Genomic DNA, 18,573 nt, shown 5'->3' with positions numbered 1-18,573 from the left:
ATGAAGCCACTTGGACAAAGTCCCCGTGCCACCAACCACATCTGCTGCACGTGTCTCAGCAAGCTGCAAGACGCAGGCACCTTCCTGAAATGTAAGAAACTCACTGCACGTGCACTGCAGCATCACACATTCAACCTGTCTGGGATCTCCAAGCACGTAGCCACCAGAAGCAGCTGCTCCAGCTTGGACACTCAAAAGGCACAGACTAATGACAGAAGTCCCTGATTTTCAGCTAGAAAAAGAGAAACCTCCTTGGGAAGAAGGGATGAGAGAAGGGGAAAGAATGAGATCACGTCTTCTAAAAAGCTGGTAGACCCTGTCAACCACTGACACCTTGTATAGTACAAATTGCAGCAGTCACTAAAGGTCACGTAGTGTTTGCTTGATACAGATCAGTAAGTTCACCTTTTGGCAGACAGCAGAAGAACCAATTCTCATTATTCCAGGAAAGGTAAATTTTCATGTTCTTATTGCAACCCACAAAAATGAGGGCCTGACCCTACATGTGAGGGAGATACCTTACAGGTGCTGTACGGCTAGAACACTGTTAATCTATTCTATTATAGATTTTAAATTATCTTATTGTACAAGTTTACCCTACGGGGTAGACTCTAGATTCTAGGGGGATGGGGAGGGGTGTTGGATGCCTACAAGAGAATCTTTTTTCATGTATATAATAAAAACATGTATATAGGCTGTGTGTTTTTTCCACAGCCTATTTCCTAAGAATGTGAGGCTCAAAAGCTGTAGGGCTCCAACAAAGCAGCCCTTATTTAGGTATTCCAAGACAACCTCTCAAGTTCAAATGAGTTTTTCTAAACAAGCCAAGCTGGAATTCTCTATCTTTGGTCATTATCTCAGCATCAAATTTCTTAATAAAATCTGTGAGAAAATCATTAGAAGGCTTTTATCCTCACATAAAGAAATCTACTAATTTCACTCCAAAAATCTTTGGCCTGAGACAGGGGATGAAAAATATCATCTTAAAGGGAATTCATCTGATGAAGAAACAAGTGATTGTGAAAAGGAAAATACAGTGCAAAACACATTTCAGACCTTTAAAGTGGCAGGCACTGCAATGCAACCGCCTGCTGTGGTACCACGGAACGGAGCAGCTAACAATTCGTTTTGTTGATTTGTGGAAACCGAGTTGATTACTGCCCACTTGCACATCTCCAAGCACATACAAAGATAGTATGCAGTTTCTCTTAGTTTATTCAAGTAAAAATTATGTCTATTTTAAACTTTTCTTTGGACTTAAACTTTGTGCTATGTTACTGGACAGGTAACAGTACCTAGTATTTAGCATCATAAAAACACTGTAAAAAGACCAGTTACTGTAAGCTCTTATGTCCTTCCTTAAGTTAGTTAAGTTGGTAGTTACTATTCACCATTTTTGCAATAAGCTTCTTATAAAGTGATAATTGTTCCTAATTATTTTTTTTTCTGACCTCCTCAGACATGGAGAAGGCTGATGTACTTAATGAGTTCTTTGCCTCAGTCTTCACATTCAGTCAAGCTCCTTGGACCTCTTGTGTCCCAAAACTTCTAAGCAACAGACTGAGGGAGCAAATTCATTCCCAGTGTAAGAGCAGATCAAGTCTGAGACCTCCTCATGAAGCTGAATGTGTACAAGTCTATGTGGCCCAATGACATGCATCCCGGGGTCCTAAGGAGGTGGCTGATGTGGTTTCCAAGTCGACCTCCATATATATTTGAAAAATCATGGCTGTCAGGCAAAGTCCCTGGTGACCAGAAAAGGGGAAACATCACAAAGGTGGACATGAGACAGCAGTGTGCTCTTACAGCCTGGGAGGCCAGCTACATCCTGGGTTGCATCAAAAGAGTGGTGGAAGCAGGGAGAGGGAGATGACTGTCGCCCCTCTACTTGGCCCTTGTGAGGGCCATATGGAGTACTGTGTCTAATTCTGAGGCTCCCAGCACAAGGATGTAGAGCTGTTGGAGCAAACCCAGAGGAAGGCCTTGAGAATGATCAGAAGGCTGGAGCACCTCTCCTATGAAGAAAGGTTGTGGGAGTTGGGCTTGTCTAGCTTGGAGATGGCTCCAGGGAGACCTCACAGCAGCTTTCCAGTACTTGAAGGGAGATTACAAACAGGAGTGTAACTGACTTTTTTACATGGTTTAGTACTGAGAAAAGTACAAGGAGAAATGGCTTTAAACTAAAAGAGGGGAGATTTAGGTTAGATGTTAGGAAGAAATTCTTTAATCAGAGGGTGGTGAGGCACTGGCACACACTGCCCAGAGAAGCATTCAAGGCCAGATTGAATGGGTCCTGGGCAGCCTGAGCTGGTCGTTGATAACCCTGCCTGTGGAGGGTAGTTGGAACTAGATTATCTTTAAGGTCCTCTCCAACATAAACCATTTTATGATTCTATAATTTCTCATATAATTTTTGTGGGTTTTTTTTTTTGAAAGAAAGAAAGAAAGAAACACAATAAAAAGTCTCTTGCTAATATAGTTCTTGGGAAACCTTGAGAGGAGTGTAATGAGTTGGTGCAAAATATATATCTACTGGAAAACAAGGGAAAGGGCCCTACTGCGCCCAGAACTTCTGCACAGCTGAGTTAGTACATCCTTGTGAGCTAGCAAGGTCCCAGTCTACTTAAAGCATATACTCAGGTACCCTATGCAAGGAAAAATGAGGATACACAGTGCACTGTGCAAAGCCTTTTAAGTAAAATAATCCTCTAAAGATTTCTAGCTTAAGCTCTGAAGTATTTTCTAGAGCTTCATTCTTTGTAAATTTGTTCCATCTACACTGACAGTGTAGAAGGAAGGCGCACCTGGAGTTTGTGTTTCTTTACCCAGTTTTTGTGTAATGAAAAAGTCTGGTCATTGTATCAATCTGCTCCTTTGGTGCCAGGATTTGCATTCTGACTCTCAGGTTGCCCTAACACCTGGATACTGAATTTCTTTTCGTACCCCCCCAAGACATCTGAACTGACACAAGCAATAAAAACTGAAATGTGGAAAAGGCACATTTTACCTCTGCTCTTTAGTATGAATCTCTGAAAGAAGTTACCCTGCACTCAGATTGAGAAGTTAATAAACAGAACAGTCTTGCTTTCCTAAACTTTATAGCTATGCACGTGTGTACTGCTTTTATAAAATACTGTCCTATAAATCATTTAAACAAAATTGCCACTCTATGGACAGAGCTGCATTATCTTTTAAAGAGATAAAAGAGGTGGAACCTGTAAGTTGCCAACTTATGTCTGTATAATAGCATATTCCAGGCAAGATAATGCCTTCTGTTGCATTCCTTTAACAGAGGGAAGAACTTAGTAACTTCATTAATGCAGCAGTATCAACAAAAAATCAGGAGAAGCATTCATTCTATTGGACATTTTAGCAAAATCTGCAAGGGAAAGAGGAAGAGGGCAAAGAAAGAAACTGGCTAGCAGAAATATGATCACAAAACATGAAAAAACAACAAAGTTCAACGTGCAAAGGTTATCAGTCCTTTACAATGCTGGTCATGGTCAGTGAGACTGTAGAGCTCACACTCTTATTCTTGAGTCTTCCTTATAGTAAGACTCTTAACTGCAAGTTCATAAATAAGCTGAAAATGACAGCAGTGCCATAAAAACATCGGTAGAAAAATAGTGCAAAGCCAAGGGCTGGATACTTTAATATGCCATAACTGCCCCCAAGCACAACCATTACTATTCTTAAAAAAACAAAACAAAACAAAAAAAAAACACATACAGAAAACATTCTCTACTTATTATAAATTGTAGTTGCCTGCATTGCACTTTACATTTAAAATATACTATCTGTCTTTCTGCTTCCTTCAGAGGCATTGGATGGAGAATAAATACAGCCTTTCCAACTGGCGAGCACTGCCACTGCTAACAAAATCAGACAGCACTTACAAAATCAATGTAACAGTAAAACAGACGATATCGTTTAAGGTCTTTGTCCATGCCCGTCTGCTCAACAGACTGCACTTTCTCAAAGTAAGAACATCTACCACTTCTGTTACAGGAACCAGAGGGCAACGTTAAACAAAGAAAGGTCACATTTATGACTGCCAAGAAGGCAAAGATCCTGAGGTTCAGCCAAACGCAACAGAAGAGATGCTCTTGGCAACATTCTTCTGGTGCCTTGCACCTTGTGCATGCAGGAGGAGGAAGAGCCTGAGACAATGCTCAGGCCAAGCATCTCATTTAAATATTGCAGCCCTTATCTCAAGGGGTTTGGAATTACAACTGATTACATAGTGCAAACTTGTATCAATTCCCACAGATGTAAAATGCACTGGGAGCCCAGAACAAAAGCCACCGCTGGCCAGGGTTATGAGGAGCACCAGCCATTAAGGAAATAAACTTTGGGGAGCAGAGTCTGATCTCAGCTACTCCTGAGTGAGCGTGACGTAACTTCAGCGCTTCAGGGAGGCTTCAGTGAATTCATAGGGTGTAACTGATACTAGGGTCTGAATCAGTTTGATGGTGAGGCACCAAATGAAAATGAAGGCTGTATTAAACAACAGATTCAGAATAACAAAAAATGATATGTAACAGTTTGTTAACCTTGAGTAGAACAGAAGAAATATCCACCTATGGATTGATAGTTACACGGCGTTTCTCAAGTATTTACATCAGCAGGTCCAGAAGGTCCAAGAGAGGGTTTTGCTTATCCTGTTCTGAGTAACCTTACAGGGTTCTTGCTGATACCCCATGTAAACTGTTGAAAAAATATTCTGACTACCTAGAAAACAAATTGTGCATACTCAGTATATCCACAGACATGAGGTCACTGTATACACACACAACCAATATCCCAGTACTGCACATAGGAGGAGCTATATCACTGCCTTTCTTAAAATATTAGGTTCATAGTGAGTTTATACCCATGTTACTGACAAAAGGTATGCCCAAATGGAAGGGAAATACGCATACTCCTAATAATTCAAAGTAGATATGGCATGTCTGATCTGAAAAATCATTAGCTTTCTCAAGCTAACCCAGTCTTTGTCTTAGAAATAGCTGTGTTGATTTTTAATTGTCATTGGAATCAGTAATATAAAACCCACTGATTTCAATTCTGAAAGAAATGCCATGGTCACCAGTTGACAGAAAACTTGAATAATTTTTTAACAGTTTGTTACCTCTAATGGGATAAGTTAGTATGCAGAACAAGAAGCCTCCCCTGTTCCCCTTTTAAAAGGTACCCAAAAATTATGGAGTAATCTGACTTTCAACAAGAATCAACAGAAGGCATGACAGTAACAACTGGGCCTGGAAAATCAGATTAATACTGCAGAGTTGACTCATGTTTAGCTGACAGGAGATGGTAAAGTTCTAGCGTCCCAAGAGGTGGCTCATACTTGAGGGTATGAACTACTGAATTGTGTTTTTCTTTTTGAAAGCAAAAACTGATACTGTATGTACATACAGTTATCTAGACTTTTTCCACTCTGTGACTTGTTACCAATAAAGCAGCCTGTAGAAAATAGGCACTTATCCCAAGAATTGGCAAAAAATAAAAATAAAAATAAAAAAATTAAAAGAGAGCATTATCTTATAGGTATGGCACCAAAATCCAACCATTGTGCTATCTCACAAATGTATGCTGTACAGATACAGGCTCAAAGAGACACAGACTTTCAGATTGTAGGTAGACTGTGCTTTTTCTTTTTGCTTCGGCAAGATTTGCAAATGCAGCAGATGATGCATGGAGATGCCACAAGTAGCAAGGGAGAGGTCACCAGTGCTATGATACCTAGTCCAACGAGGATCCCTACAACCTGCAAGACATAGTGGGAAAAAAGACATATTTAGCTAACGTGAAAAGTAAAATGCATGTGCATGCATAAGCATGGAATTGGATAAAAAATGAGAGCATGAAAAATAAACTTGGTTCTTTGCTGAAGGGTAAAATAGTTTTGCTTCACACATGCATGATTGTTCTGCTTAGCTGACTAGGAACACACCTGCGTCCTGTTCCACATCACCGAAGCACGCGAGTGGCCTAGCTTGTTTCTGCAAGGGCCTTTGTCGTAATGCCTTAAGAAGATGTCATTCTAAAAAAAAAAGAAGAAGCTGTAAGAGGAGGCTACAGTCTGGGGACTGGACTGGAAATACAACTTTCCTGACACTGCTGTAAAACTACCAGCTGGTGACAGGCAAATTCATCTGTCTTCCAAATATTTATCTAGAGAATCTTCTTGTAGTTCCAAAAAGTGTAGTGTATTTAGAACTCAAGCTATTGTACAGCATCTTCCATCACAAGCTTTCAAAAAAGGCTCTGTATGTTTGTCGCACTTATTGCACAGCTACCTAGTCTGCTATTTGGTGATGCTACAGGGGCCTCTAAAAAAGACATTTCAAGAAGTTTGCAACCTCAGGTATTATCTTCCAAGGTACTTCTACCTTCTGTTCTGCTAACCCTGCACTTTCTGGATATTTCCTTCCATAGGCTTAACAGGAAAATAATTATAAAAAGGAAAAAAAGGAAATCATTGTTTCTTTTTTCTTTTCCCAGCAATACTGGATTTTACATTTTTTTTTAAATTCAGAATGTGACAAATGCTCCACATTACTCTCCTCCTGCCAGCTGCACTGTAACATGATGCTTCCTCCTCTTTTATTCTTCAGCCTTACTCTTCAGCTCTGCAGCTGTTACCTACATTGAAACGTGGCACTTCTGTGACCTTGCTCGTCTAGAAAAACTGTATTTGAGCCACACAGCTAATGTTTATTTTTTTCCTTTTCCTCTAGAACAGGCTAAGACTGTAAGAACATGGCTACTGAAACTAAGAATCTCGTGGTCTTCCAGCTCAGCATGGTGTTAAGCAATCACTGTGTACTGTATGTACTCTGAGGAGAGCCAGAAGACAGATGTTGAAAAAGTACACTCCCACATCCCAAAATAGGGCACAATGTTAAGTTAAACTTGCATTCTGAGAAAACAAAGATTAAAGAATGAGGAAGTCTCATTGTTTGCTGGCTGTGGAGTACAAAACAGAAGAAGAAAAGAGGGGCATTTTTCAAAATTTTATTTCAAGTGCTTGAAAAGTTATTTTCCCACTCCCACATTTGTTACAAATACCTGTGCAAGAAAGGGAAATTCATGTACCAGAGTTCATTACTTCTTTTATTCATAATCCTTTTAGAAAGATCAAGGTCTGCAAAAATTGAAACTAGCTGGTGTCATTTGAGAAACAACTAGCTACCTGCATTTCATAATCCACATCCAAAATCCAACAGCTCTATTGTCAAGTCAACTAACCAATCATTCCTTTCAACAAACACAGCACTAGAGTTGGACTTGTAAAGAAGACCTACTTTATATGAGCTCTTTACAGACCCTCCCATGAAAATGCCTTTACCTAGTACCATATCCTTTTGGGCCAGGCTGTGATCCACATCGTTGGAGACAGCAGAATAACTTCTCTCTCTTAATCTCAACCAAACCATTTGTAGGTTGAGACATTAAAGAAAGGTAACACTGTAATCAGCTTCAAAAAAGTAACCAGTATGTCTCATTTCCTTTAAAGAACTACCATGGGACCTCTGGACGCAGCTATAATACTTCATGAAAAAAAGAATGCTGAAACAAATAAAAGCACTAGATGAAGAAAGGAATGAAATGAACAGCTGAAACTAGCTAAGTTATTCCTAGAACATCAATAGGTTGGTGGAGAGCTTTACATGGAGCTTCAGGCTAACCTCAGCCCCCAGTGACACTTCATCTAGATTTTTTTTTCTCAGCAACACTTACATCCAAGTTCTGTAGACAGTACCAGCAAAAAGTGTGCTTGCAGTTCTTGCACATCATCTGAGCACAGCCCTCATTTCGCTCAATATAGATCCGACAAACTGGGCACTGCTTAATCGGTGCTTCTGTCTCTGTTCCAATAAGTGATCTAGAAGAGTAAGGAAACATTAAAGTAAAACATAATTACAGTTGATATGCAGCTCCTAATGTGGATTGTGCTTATTTTCTGGAGCATCTAATGTTACTGGCTTAACATACTTGATGTGCAAAGCCTATTATATTCAGTAGAATACATCAAAGTATACCCACTACTAGATGTAGGATTTTATATCATATAAAAGTACAACTCCATTTTCATGGTCTTTCATGCTACATAAATCTAATGTGTGTAATTTAAAATAGAAATTAGACTAGAACTATATTTAGGAAACACCAGCAGTGACAGACAGTATCAGAGATGCCCTTAAGAAAACAGTTCCATGAAACTGAAGTGAGACATAGAGCAAGTACCCTATGCCAAAAATAACCAGCTCAGCCATTGTGGGTTCCACTCTTACCCCTGCTCTGTTGTTCCCAGAGCTTGGTTTTCTGGGCACAGGCGTTGTGGGTGCCATGCCTCCTTACAAGAGGAGCAGAACATCATGTGGCAGGCTGGGCACTCCACTGGCACCGGCACTCCTGACTCATTTGGACCAATGCAGCACACCGTTTGGCAGTCTGCTGCAGGACACCATGTTCTCTGAGGGTCCAAATGGACTTCTGAAATAAAGGAGACAGAAATAAAACTACTTATATGGTCCCCTTCTCATTCTGGTGGCATGTCGAGGTATGCAAGACCCAGTTCTGAATGTGCATGAGGAAGCTGAAGCCTTCTGAATCTGTGCCTGTGGATGTTGAGTGTACTTCTCTTCCTCAAGAAGGTGTGGAACTGACTTCTTCAATAACTACTGCACTGGAAGCATCACAACAATGGCAACAGACTACACAGAACACATCCTTTGCTTTTATAGAGAGACAAAAATGATGATGGTAACTACCGCTTTCTGAAAAGCACATCTTTTGTAATGTTAGGACATTTTTTGTTTCACACGTGCCAGCCATGCCATGCCTCTCATGTTAATAGGAGAAGGACTGAATGTTGGGTCCCTTACTGTGACTTACTTCCCCCACCATCTAGAAAATGATTAATATGATCATTATTGGTCAGCTCTCAGATTACAACAATTGTCAAAGTAAGATGGTGGAAATTATGAGTTACAAACAGTGGCACATGGCAGCAAATAATAAATGTCAACTATTACTCTCACTTCCCAACCTTTACTAAAGGAATTTGGGCTTGCAAGAGAAACAAACACAAATCAAATTCACTGTTACAGTTGTCTTCTGTTTGTATACACTGCTCAAATCCCTACAGTGAAGCCAAATGCTCCCACCCCACAAAGCCTCCCTAGAAAAGGACTGTCATGCTGTAAAGAGCTACCTGCATCCCTTCCTGCCCTGGGAACTCTCTAGTACCACCCCTGAAAACAGCCAGAGGGGATGACTCAGCAATGCGTGGAAAACTCTGACTGTGAGATGTCAATAGCCATTACAGAATTATTCTTTATTTTCAGCTAAATAATAAAATATTGTTCCATTTGTAACAAAAGGCTATACAAGTGCCTCTGAAATATGTTCTTTGGCAAAAATTTTGCTGAAACAGTTGAAGACATTTCCTTCTATGCACACCCCTTTCTGCACTGCTCCTCTGCAGGAGGTTGCTGGTAGCTCACATTGAAAGGGGCTGGTGGATGGATATCTAGCATGCGCTACACTTGGCATGATAAACAGTGATATCAATTCAGATCCAGATATCCACAAAGTAGAAACTGTACAACTAGAAATGTGTTCAAAGAAGTAAAACATTAGATAAATGAACAGTATCTAGATAAAACATAAATAGTAGATAGAGAAAAGTAGATAAATGTGCACAAACACCTAGGGAGGACATCCCACAGCCTTCATAACCCAATGTGCATCAGAAAATGAATTATCTTCTAGTATGCCAAACATCAGTGACCTGCTTGAAAACTCCCAAAACAAAAACCAACACTCAGTCTCCCATATTTAAAGTTGGCACATGAGTCCCTGTGGATAATACAGCTTTGCTGTGCTCACTTATCTTCCATCTCTCCTGCCCAGTTCTGTATGACAGTTATAGTGAGGAACCAAGTAAGGATAACCATCTGATCTGCTGGCTGAAGGGCATACAGGAACTTATTGCAACTGAAGGTAATATTTTAGTCTGTCCTCTGACAGGTGTGGAGACTTCACATATCCACAGCAAAGGCCGTAACATATAATTTAGAATGTTGCCAGCAAAAACACCCATACTACCTTATTCTTAAGCTACTTCATGAATTGAGTTCTCTTCTTTCTCCTTATTCTCTTACGCACGCTTCCTCTACTCTCAAAAGCAAACAAATATTTTGCCAAAAACAGCTTGTACTTTCATTTGCGGGGAGAAAAGAGAGACAGTGATGGGCAAGCCATCCAAGCTTCCTTCAGAGATGATGCTCTGAAATGGGTAAGACCACACCCTCCTACTGACTATTGCATTTCAGTCTTCACACAGTACCTTCCACACAATTTCTGTTAACAAACAGCAGTTAAAGGAAGAAAACTGCAGTTCCGGCAGATAGTATGCATGACTTTGGAAACAAAAATTCACCTATCATGTTTTTGGATGAAAGACAGGATGTCTTTTGATGATTTTGACATTCATTAGAAGAAGGGTTGTAAATCTTACTGGTTTTTACAAATTAATTGCAGCAAGATGTGATGCATGAAATGAAATTCCCTCCTCTACCACTTCCTCCATTTTCACAAAGAACCTACAGATGGTATTTTGCAATCCATGCTGTCTCATGCTGTTTGCTTTACCACGGAGTACAAATGAAACCAGAAAAATAAAATAAATAAAATAAAATAAAAACTAAAAAAACCTAAAAAGGAGCAGTCAAAATAAGGTAAGAAATTACTATTTTACTCTGATGAGATTATGTTCAATCTTTTGGTTAGGGCTATTTCTCTCTTAAGCATTTTCCCTGTCTCCCCACCATCCAGTTCAGCCATACTCACTCCACTTTCAGGACAGTGCCCATAACAGGCAAGGATCTAGACAGTTTTCACAAAACGTACAAGCAAGCAAGTAAGATGTGGAAGGCAGAGGTGGAAATGTAGCATCCTGAAGAAGGCAGAATATCTGGCTTTCAAGAGGTGCATTCTGAAAAGATGAGCCCATACCTTTCACAAAAGATTATTTCCTTTTAATTGACCTTTTTCCCATTAAGCATAAAGTGGAGTTTCATATCATCTTTCATTAGGCCTATTGAGCAACTGTCATAGAAACAGAAATACAATGCATATGTTCTAACCACACCCTATTCTTCTATTTCATTATTTCTGATGGTCACATCATCTCTATCATAAACATACATGCAGTAATTCCTGGGTTTTTGTTTTTTGTTTTTTTTTCTATTAAAATAAATCACATGGAAGCCCTGTAGCTAGGTCATGCCTAGGGCTGCATGTAAGTTTAAGATATGTAAGAAAGCTTGGTTTAAACCTGAAAACATCTATGTTCTAAGAACACAACACAAGAAGACTGGATACTTGCAGTACATCCATTATCAGGTGAAGAAAGAGCATATAGATATAAAATTGTACACCGATTACTTACCACAAACTTTTAACCCAGTACTATAAATATCAGCTCAAATATAAAATATCGCTGAAGGAGATCAGGTTGGACAAGCAGGACCTGCCTTTCACGAACCCATTCTGGCTAGGCCTGATCTCCTGTTTGTCCTGCACATGCTGTGTAACCTCACTCAAGATGACCTGTTCCGTAACCTTCCCTGGCACCAAGGTCAGGCTGACAGGCCTGTGTTCCTGGGATCCTCCTTACAACCCTTCTTGTAGATGGGAGTCACCAATCTCCAATCCTCTGGGACCTCTCCAGATGACCTGGAATGCTGATTAACATTCACCCCCACTAGTTCTCTCAGCACCCTCAAATGGATCCCACCCAGAGGCATGGACTTGTGGCAGTCTGTGTGGAGTAGTAGGTCTCTGACAGTTTCCACCTGAATAGTGGGGTTTTACTCTGCTCCCCATCCCAGGTCAGGGGGTAGAATAACCCAAGGATAATTGCTCTGACTTTTAAAGACAGAAGTAAAGAAGGCATTGAGAATCTCAGCATTTTGCTTATCCTCAGTGGTCAAGTTCCCTGTTGTATCCCATAGAGGATGGAGATTCTCCTTAGCCCTCCTGATACTGCTAATATATTTGTAAAAAAGCTTTTCATTCTCTTTTACTACAGTGGGCAGGGGGAATTCAAGCTGGGATTTTGCCTTTCTAATTTTCTCCCTGCATATCCTAACAACTCATTTGTACTCTCTGCCTATCCCTTTTTCCAAAGGAGGTAGACTCTCCTTTTCTCCTGGAGCCTCACAAAATATTTCCCTGCTCATCAATCCCAGTTTTCTTCCCCACTGGCTCATCTTATAGCACAGGGGAACAGCCTGCTCCTGCACCTCTAAGACTTCCTTCTCGAAGAGCATCCAGACTTCCTGGATCCTTTTACCCTTCATGACTGAGTCCCAAGGAACCCTCCCTTACCAGTGTTCTGAATATTTCAAAGTACGACCTCCAGAAGCCCAAGGTAACGGTTTTACTGACCTCTCTCCTGCCTTCACCTATAATTTTGTTATTTCTAACACTTCCAGTAAAGCAAAGGGGGTGCTGAAGCAAGATGGAGCACAGAAAGACCTTACCTCAAGAGAAGCTGAGAGATGAAGTTGACAGTAGAAGAGGCTATATATACAGGAACTTGAAAGGTTTGAATACAGGGTTTTGTTGATCAAAACAAAATTAATGAAGGACAGTCTAGTACCTGTCTATTCTAAGAATGAGAATTTGCCCTACTGTATTTTAGAGAGCAACGTCTGGAAAACATATTGCTTTCTATTTCTTTCCCTTACCATACTGATTTCTCAGAAGAAAAAAAGAAAAAAGGGAAGAAATAAAGAAAAAAAGAAAGAGAGGGAGATAGAGAGAGATAAAGAAATAGCCCTAGCTAACTCAAGCTAGCTGTTTTCTGGGCTGAAAAAAAAACCTGAAAGCCAGGAAGAAAAGGGGGCTCGAAATATTTCACATGTAAATTTTCTCTTTATTTAAGTTAACCCCAAAAGGCTGATTAGAGCAATTACAGCTACTATTACACCACCTTACAGTTCTTTGAAATGTCCTCTGTCATTAGACAATTCCAATGAATTAATGGTCCTCTGATGATATGCATGGCTTGGCTTCTGGCTGACATCAGCTCTGGCCATATGGCCGCATCCTGACTGAAGTTCATGAAAGGCCCATGGCTGAACACAAATACCTTGGGACTACTTTTGCTGTCAGTTTAAGGAGCTGCACTGAGTTTGCCTTAGGGCTGGCGTCAGAATGGCTTACAAAGGTACAGAGTGGTTGAGGTTGGCAAGAGACCATGAGAGAGACAAAGGCTAGGCAGTAGTGACCCAGCTTTTGCATATCATGAAATTTGAAAATGGCTAGGTTGTACAAACCCTGGTGAAAACACACGCCACACATCAGATCTCAACTGTCAGGAGTCCCAGAGTCAGAAATTGGTGCCAGCACTGCCATCAACAAGGCTTATTGCTAGATTCAGAAAAGGACAATCAGGCCAGCATTGCTGAGCTAGGGTCAGGTCTGAGAAGGCAGCATCAGGCCAGCAGAAGCTAACCAGCCACGTTCAACTGATGACTCTAGACAGGCCAGCCCTAGGGCCAGTGCTGAACCTGGAACACACAAAAGGACCTTGCTGGGGTGGCATTAATGCTGGTGTCCAGGTTACAGTTTAAGTTAGCAGTAAGCTGGCTTTATTGCTAAGAGCACACTAGGCCAAAAGGTTCAGTTTAAACCTTCTGATGAGTCTTACTCAACATAGAGGAGAGAGGACAGATCTTAGAAACATCATGAAGAGAGGAAGTAGAGGTGTGGAGGAGATTTGTAAAGACTTAGGCAAGAAAGAAAAGGGAAGAAGGATTAAAAAAATAGACAAGTTTCAGGTTTCTATGAGTGGGAGGCAGTGAAAAAAAAACAAACAAAAAAGAGACATAACAGGGAGTTGGACAAAAGATCATGAGTTCAGCTTTGGCTGGTTGTAGAGGAAGAGATACCAGGAAATCCTTAGTTTCACAGTCTTTAGTTAAAACAAAAGATTTTATATAAAACAGATTAATGCATTTCAAGAACGCCTCTCCTTTAATACATTGATATAAGAAGCTCTGAATTCTACTGTCTAGGTCTGTAGGCAACCACTGTTTGGCTTATGAACTGAAAGGTCTTTCTAAGGAATTAAGAGTAAAAAAGAAGGTGGTAGAATTAGAGACAGAATTCAAAAATGAAAGCTGTTCTCTGAATCAGAATGCTGACTTCTAGCATACCTCTAATCACTGCCTCAAGGAACCAGGATAAACACACTGCAGGAAGGGTGACAGAGTTTTAGGCACAAAGTCTATGAGTGTTACCCACAAGTCTAAGTAAAAGCATGATATTTCACTAAGGAGCCACTCTGTTGATTTTGCTTCACCAAAATCACTTCAGATTGGTCTGTGGAGGACAGTCAGACTCTATGATTGCAGTTAAACAATTCAAAATAATATTTTCTCCACCTCTTCCTTAATTTACCCAGTGGGCTTTGTTTTAAGGCTTTACATTTTGTAATATTGCCACTTCCAATGACATTTTAAAAATCAAGGTAACAGAAACTGAAAAAGTTCATACCACGTTCAAATTTCAGCCTCTTGAATAGCTGAAACTGGTCAACTGGTACCAAATAGGCGATCTGAAATAAGAAACAAAGAAAAAGCATTAGAAACAATTAGAGACTTGAGAAAAATTAATATGCACCCTGTTCTACTCTTCTGCTTTCCTCAGCCAGCTCTCAAATTCACCTTTTTTTCCTTCTTGCTTTTCGTGACCACACTCATCCATATCCAGATTTCCTTCTCCAAAGTGTGAAGGAGTTCTTGATCTCTCTCACTTCAGCCACGCAGCCCAGTAGTTCACCCATGTCCTTCTAACCATGCACAGGAAACCCTTCTTTGTGGGTGGATTGTGTATTTACTTTGAAGTTTTATTTCATGCTCCTTTAATGTATTTAAAGGCAACAATAAGCCAGCCTTGGAAACTGAAAACCATTGCTCATGGACAAGAACACAGGCCAAATAAATGGCTGCTCACAACTGTCTCTCAGACTTTATGGCAGGGATAAGACCAGTCTCAGCAACAGAAAAAAACAAACAAACACCAGACTGGTTTTCATTTCTTATTAAATTCATGGGTTTTAGACTGAGACGGTTATTGCCACTGCTGTTAGAATTTGCTTTAGACATGCATCAGCCAACTGGGAATTAGACTGAATGTCACAAGTTTAGGTGGCATAGATGAACAGTCTTTGCCAATACACTTTATTCATTAACGTAAACAAATTTAGCCTAATCAGCTAAAGCTCTGATCCTCAATTAACAGTCTATGTAAGATAATCAAGTATTTAAAACTAATAATCAAATACGCATACAGTATAAGGAAGAGTTCAAGCAAAACTTAGCAGACACATCCAGTGCCAAATGTTTGTTGGATTCAAAATATGAGATAATTCTTATTTGATCCATTTGTAACACAGTAGATTTTCTACCAGCAGTGAAAAATTTTCTGAAGCTACTTCAATCATTTGCCATTTCCCAAAAATAAACCCAGACTAAAACCAGCACAAGACATGATCATACAAACCACCTAGAAAAAACACAGCTTCAAAATGGAGAGCTCGCAACCCTCATATCTAGTGTCCTCCACAGACCTTCAGGTTACTGTTGAGGCAAAATTTGGCCTTCAGGGAAGTGGAAACTGGCCATTGCTACCTTTCTTGGTTGCTCTGCAAGGCGCTCGTGGGAAGAAATACAAAGACCAAAAAAAATCTATTCAATCTCAGGCTGGTAATACATTTACTTTTGAAAACAGGAAAAAAAAAAAAAGCAGAGAGCACGTCACCTTATTAAGATCTCAAATCAACTGGAATTAAAATTGCATTTTGAAGATGTTTGGACAATTCATTTGACCAAAATCAACGTCATGCAAAAATAATCTCATGTCAAGACAGAAGTGTCAAAAGGTGCTCAAAAGATTTAAAACTGAAGAAATCAAAAGATTTTACAGCAAACTGGGAAGCACTAACAAATCTTTAAAAACATACTCAGTCCCAACAAACATGGTCAAAGTTTAGTTTCTATGGTTCTCGGTTTGTTTCTGAATTCAGAGTGCAAAATATTTTTAATATGAAGTATTTGTATGTGATAAGCAATAATACTTTAATATGACTGTAAGACACAGAGATTTTCCTGGAAAATTCTACTTGTTCACTGGAAGTTAGCTGAAAAACTTGGAAAGGGGAGATACTTGCTTCCCTCTAGCTGAGTAAGCATTAGCAACTACTTGAAATTTTACTTCCTTACAACTAAATTAAAACACCAAAACTCAATGTTGTAAGAGTAAAAGCCACTTGAGTGAACTGTGTAGTTGTCTGAGGCTTTTTTGTTTTGTTTTGTGCTTGTTCTTGCTTCCAATAAACTGAACCCAGGATTTCCCATGTACTAAAAACTGGCTTTTTTTATTACTGTGGGAGAAGTTATGAGATCCAATGTAGATTTCAACAGATAGCAGAATCAGTGTTGAAAGCATTCCTTTTTCCTACTGAAAATCTGACCTCACCATGCCAACCTTCCTCACTGGCTTGGTGAGCTCCTAATCTCATTTACACTGTATCAAGAACATGCAATTCTCACAGCTGGAAGATTAGGCGCTTCTCCTACTTGGCATGAGAGAGTCAGAATGCTCATCTGCACACTGATTTTCCAGCCTTACCCAGGAGTACATTCCAAACAACCCCTTCTCTGCCCTGCCTCACATACTCATGGCTTCGACAGAGGATGGGGAGCTTGATAAAAAGTAAACTGCTGCCACAGGAGGTGGCAAAGTGCTGAAAGAACACGAGCACATCAGAAAGCAAGACGTCTCCTCTTCCAGGCTAAGAAATAAATCATCCAGTGCAGCAAGAAATGCTACTTGACAAGTTTTACAACAATCTTTTCTTAAAGTTAAGGTTACAATAAAAACATACGAAGAAAATGAGAGGCTAGGACTCTCCTCTACCAAAAAGTCTCATGTGAGACTTATCAGACTGGCAGAAGTTTAAATAAGTTGCCTTGTTTTTCTATATTTTGTAAGCAACAGATAAAATACTCTTGTCAGAGCACCAGAATACTGACAGTTCTCACTAGGAACGACAGCTCCCACTTGAAATAAGAACATCCACTGTAAAAAGCAAAACTTTGAAGGCTCACACCACAAAAGGCTCCAGCTGGACCCCTGCCAAGTGTCCCAAAAGACTGCCCACTACAGTACAATAACCAGGGGTGCTATTACTATGTAAGACAAAAGAGCAAAGGAAGGAAAATAAAAGCATTGAAAATGAGTTCAGTTTACACAGGGGCAGACTGTTCCTTGTATCTTGGGCAGTGCAGTAAGCAAGGCAGAATAACCCCCCTGCTTCTGAACACTGGCTACCACAGTGGAAAGCAGAATTCCCTGCTCCACCTACTCTCAGGCTTTCAAGACACAAGGCAGCAAAGAAGAGAACTGAATAGATCCTACTTCCTTTCACATCCATATTGATACTGCCACAACAGGAGAGTTCATCAGGACAAGTGCTTCTCCCTTTTCTGCATTAGCAGATGCACGGCAAGGAAAGATCCTGCACAGACAGCACCAAGGGCTACCTGCAAGGGGTTGCAGTTTTAGTCCGATTAGATTACATACACACGGATCATTGGCATCAGCCCTATGAGCTGTAAAACAACACAGGCATCTGAAACAGCAAAGTACAATCCACTAGGAATTATCCAAGTGAGTACTACACTGGAAATCGTTGTATGCACTTGAGACCTGATATGTCCTTCATAGTACCCTGATTTACAGCTTACATTGGTGATTGCATTTGTACCAAGTAAAACCATTTCAAATCGTGATAAATAATACTTTATTTAGATTAGGGATATGAACTGTTCCAATTTAATTAATTAATAAAATCAACTGAGTGGATTCCCAAGCGAGGCAGTATTCTAGATCGAAGTCTAGTCTACACAGTTGAAAGGAACTGCATTAGTATTACATGCTCCTTCTACCTTCTACTTCTGGGAACAAATCTGAAGTAGGACAAATGTCTTGTCCAACAAGATTACTTTTAAGCTTTCCTTCTTTGTGTAACTAGCTATCTGGAAGAGTCTGTAGCCAAAACCATTGCCTTCCCACCATCAACACCCATTTACTTCTACTTAAAAACAAGCTATACTACAAGCAGCTGCTATATCAATGCAATAGGCCAAGATACAATCTAAGATTAGACTTGATTTCAAGCACTCCCATGGAACAGTTCTTTCTATTTGAATGCGCTGTTTCACAGAATAAAAACCTGGAGGAAACATACCAGTTTCAGCTAGATTTTGTTCTTAGAAACACAAAACAAATCATGGGGTTCAGGAACCTATCATTAAAGTACCTAAAGATACAATTTTCTAGTTCAAATGACTTGAGTCTTTTAATTATAAAAAACCTGAAATGTTTTCTTCTTAAGTCCAGAGACACAATGCTCTAGTTCACCAAAAGCTGAGCCTTAACTCCCAGTTATCTCCCATATTCTGTGAATGAGTAGTTTACTCTCTA

The 18,573-nt window shown here is 40.0% G+C and overlaps 1 protein-coding gene across 2 annotated transcripts in view; it reads right to left on the bottom strand.

The window, feature by feature from the left end:
• Positions 1-5,132: 5,132 nt before the first annotated feature.
• The window catches only part of RNF144B (ring finger protein 144B), an 84,108-nt gene continuing 70,667 nt past the window's right edge, over positions 5,133-18,573 (bottom strand). For both annotated transcript variants that reach the window (XM_065752440.1, XM_065752439.1), the window contains exons 4-8: positions 14,581-14,641; positions 8,301-8,502; positions 7,747-7,891; positions 5,957-6,046; positions 5,133-5,770 (exon numbers count right to left, since the gene is read on the bottom strand). In XM_065752440.1, coding sequence (XP_065608512.1) covers positions 5,630-5,770; positions 5,957-6,046; positions 7,747-7,891; positions 8,301-8,502; positions 14,581-14,641 — 639 coding nt within the window. In that variant the 3' untranslated portion in view covers positions 5,133-5,629. The remainder of the gene's footprint in view (positions 5,771-5,956; positions 6,047-7,746; positions 7,892-8,300; positions 8,503-14,580; positions 14,642-18,573) is intronic.

Source organism: Cyrtonyx montezumae, unplaced genomic scaffold, assembly GCF_038088225.1.
Source record: "Cyrtonyx montezumae isolate F1298 unplaced genomic scaffold, pur_monq_1.0 scaffold_8, whole genome shotgun sequence".
Lineage (NCBI taxonomy): Eukaryota > Metazoa > Chordata > Aves > Galliformes > Odontophoridae > Cyrtonyx > Cyrtonyx montezumae.
Note: the sequence above shows the minus strand (reverse complement) of the source record. Positions and strands in the feature narration are given on the sequence as shown.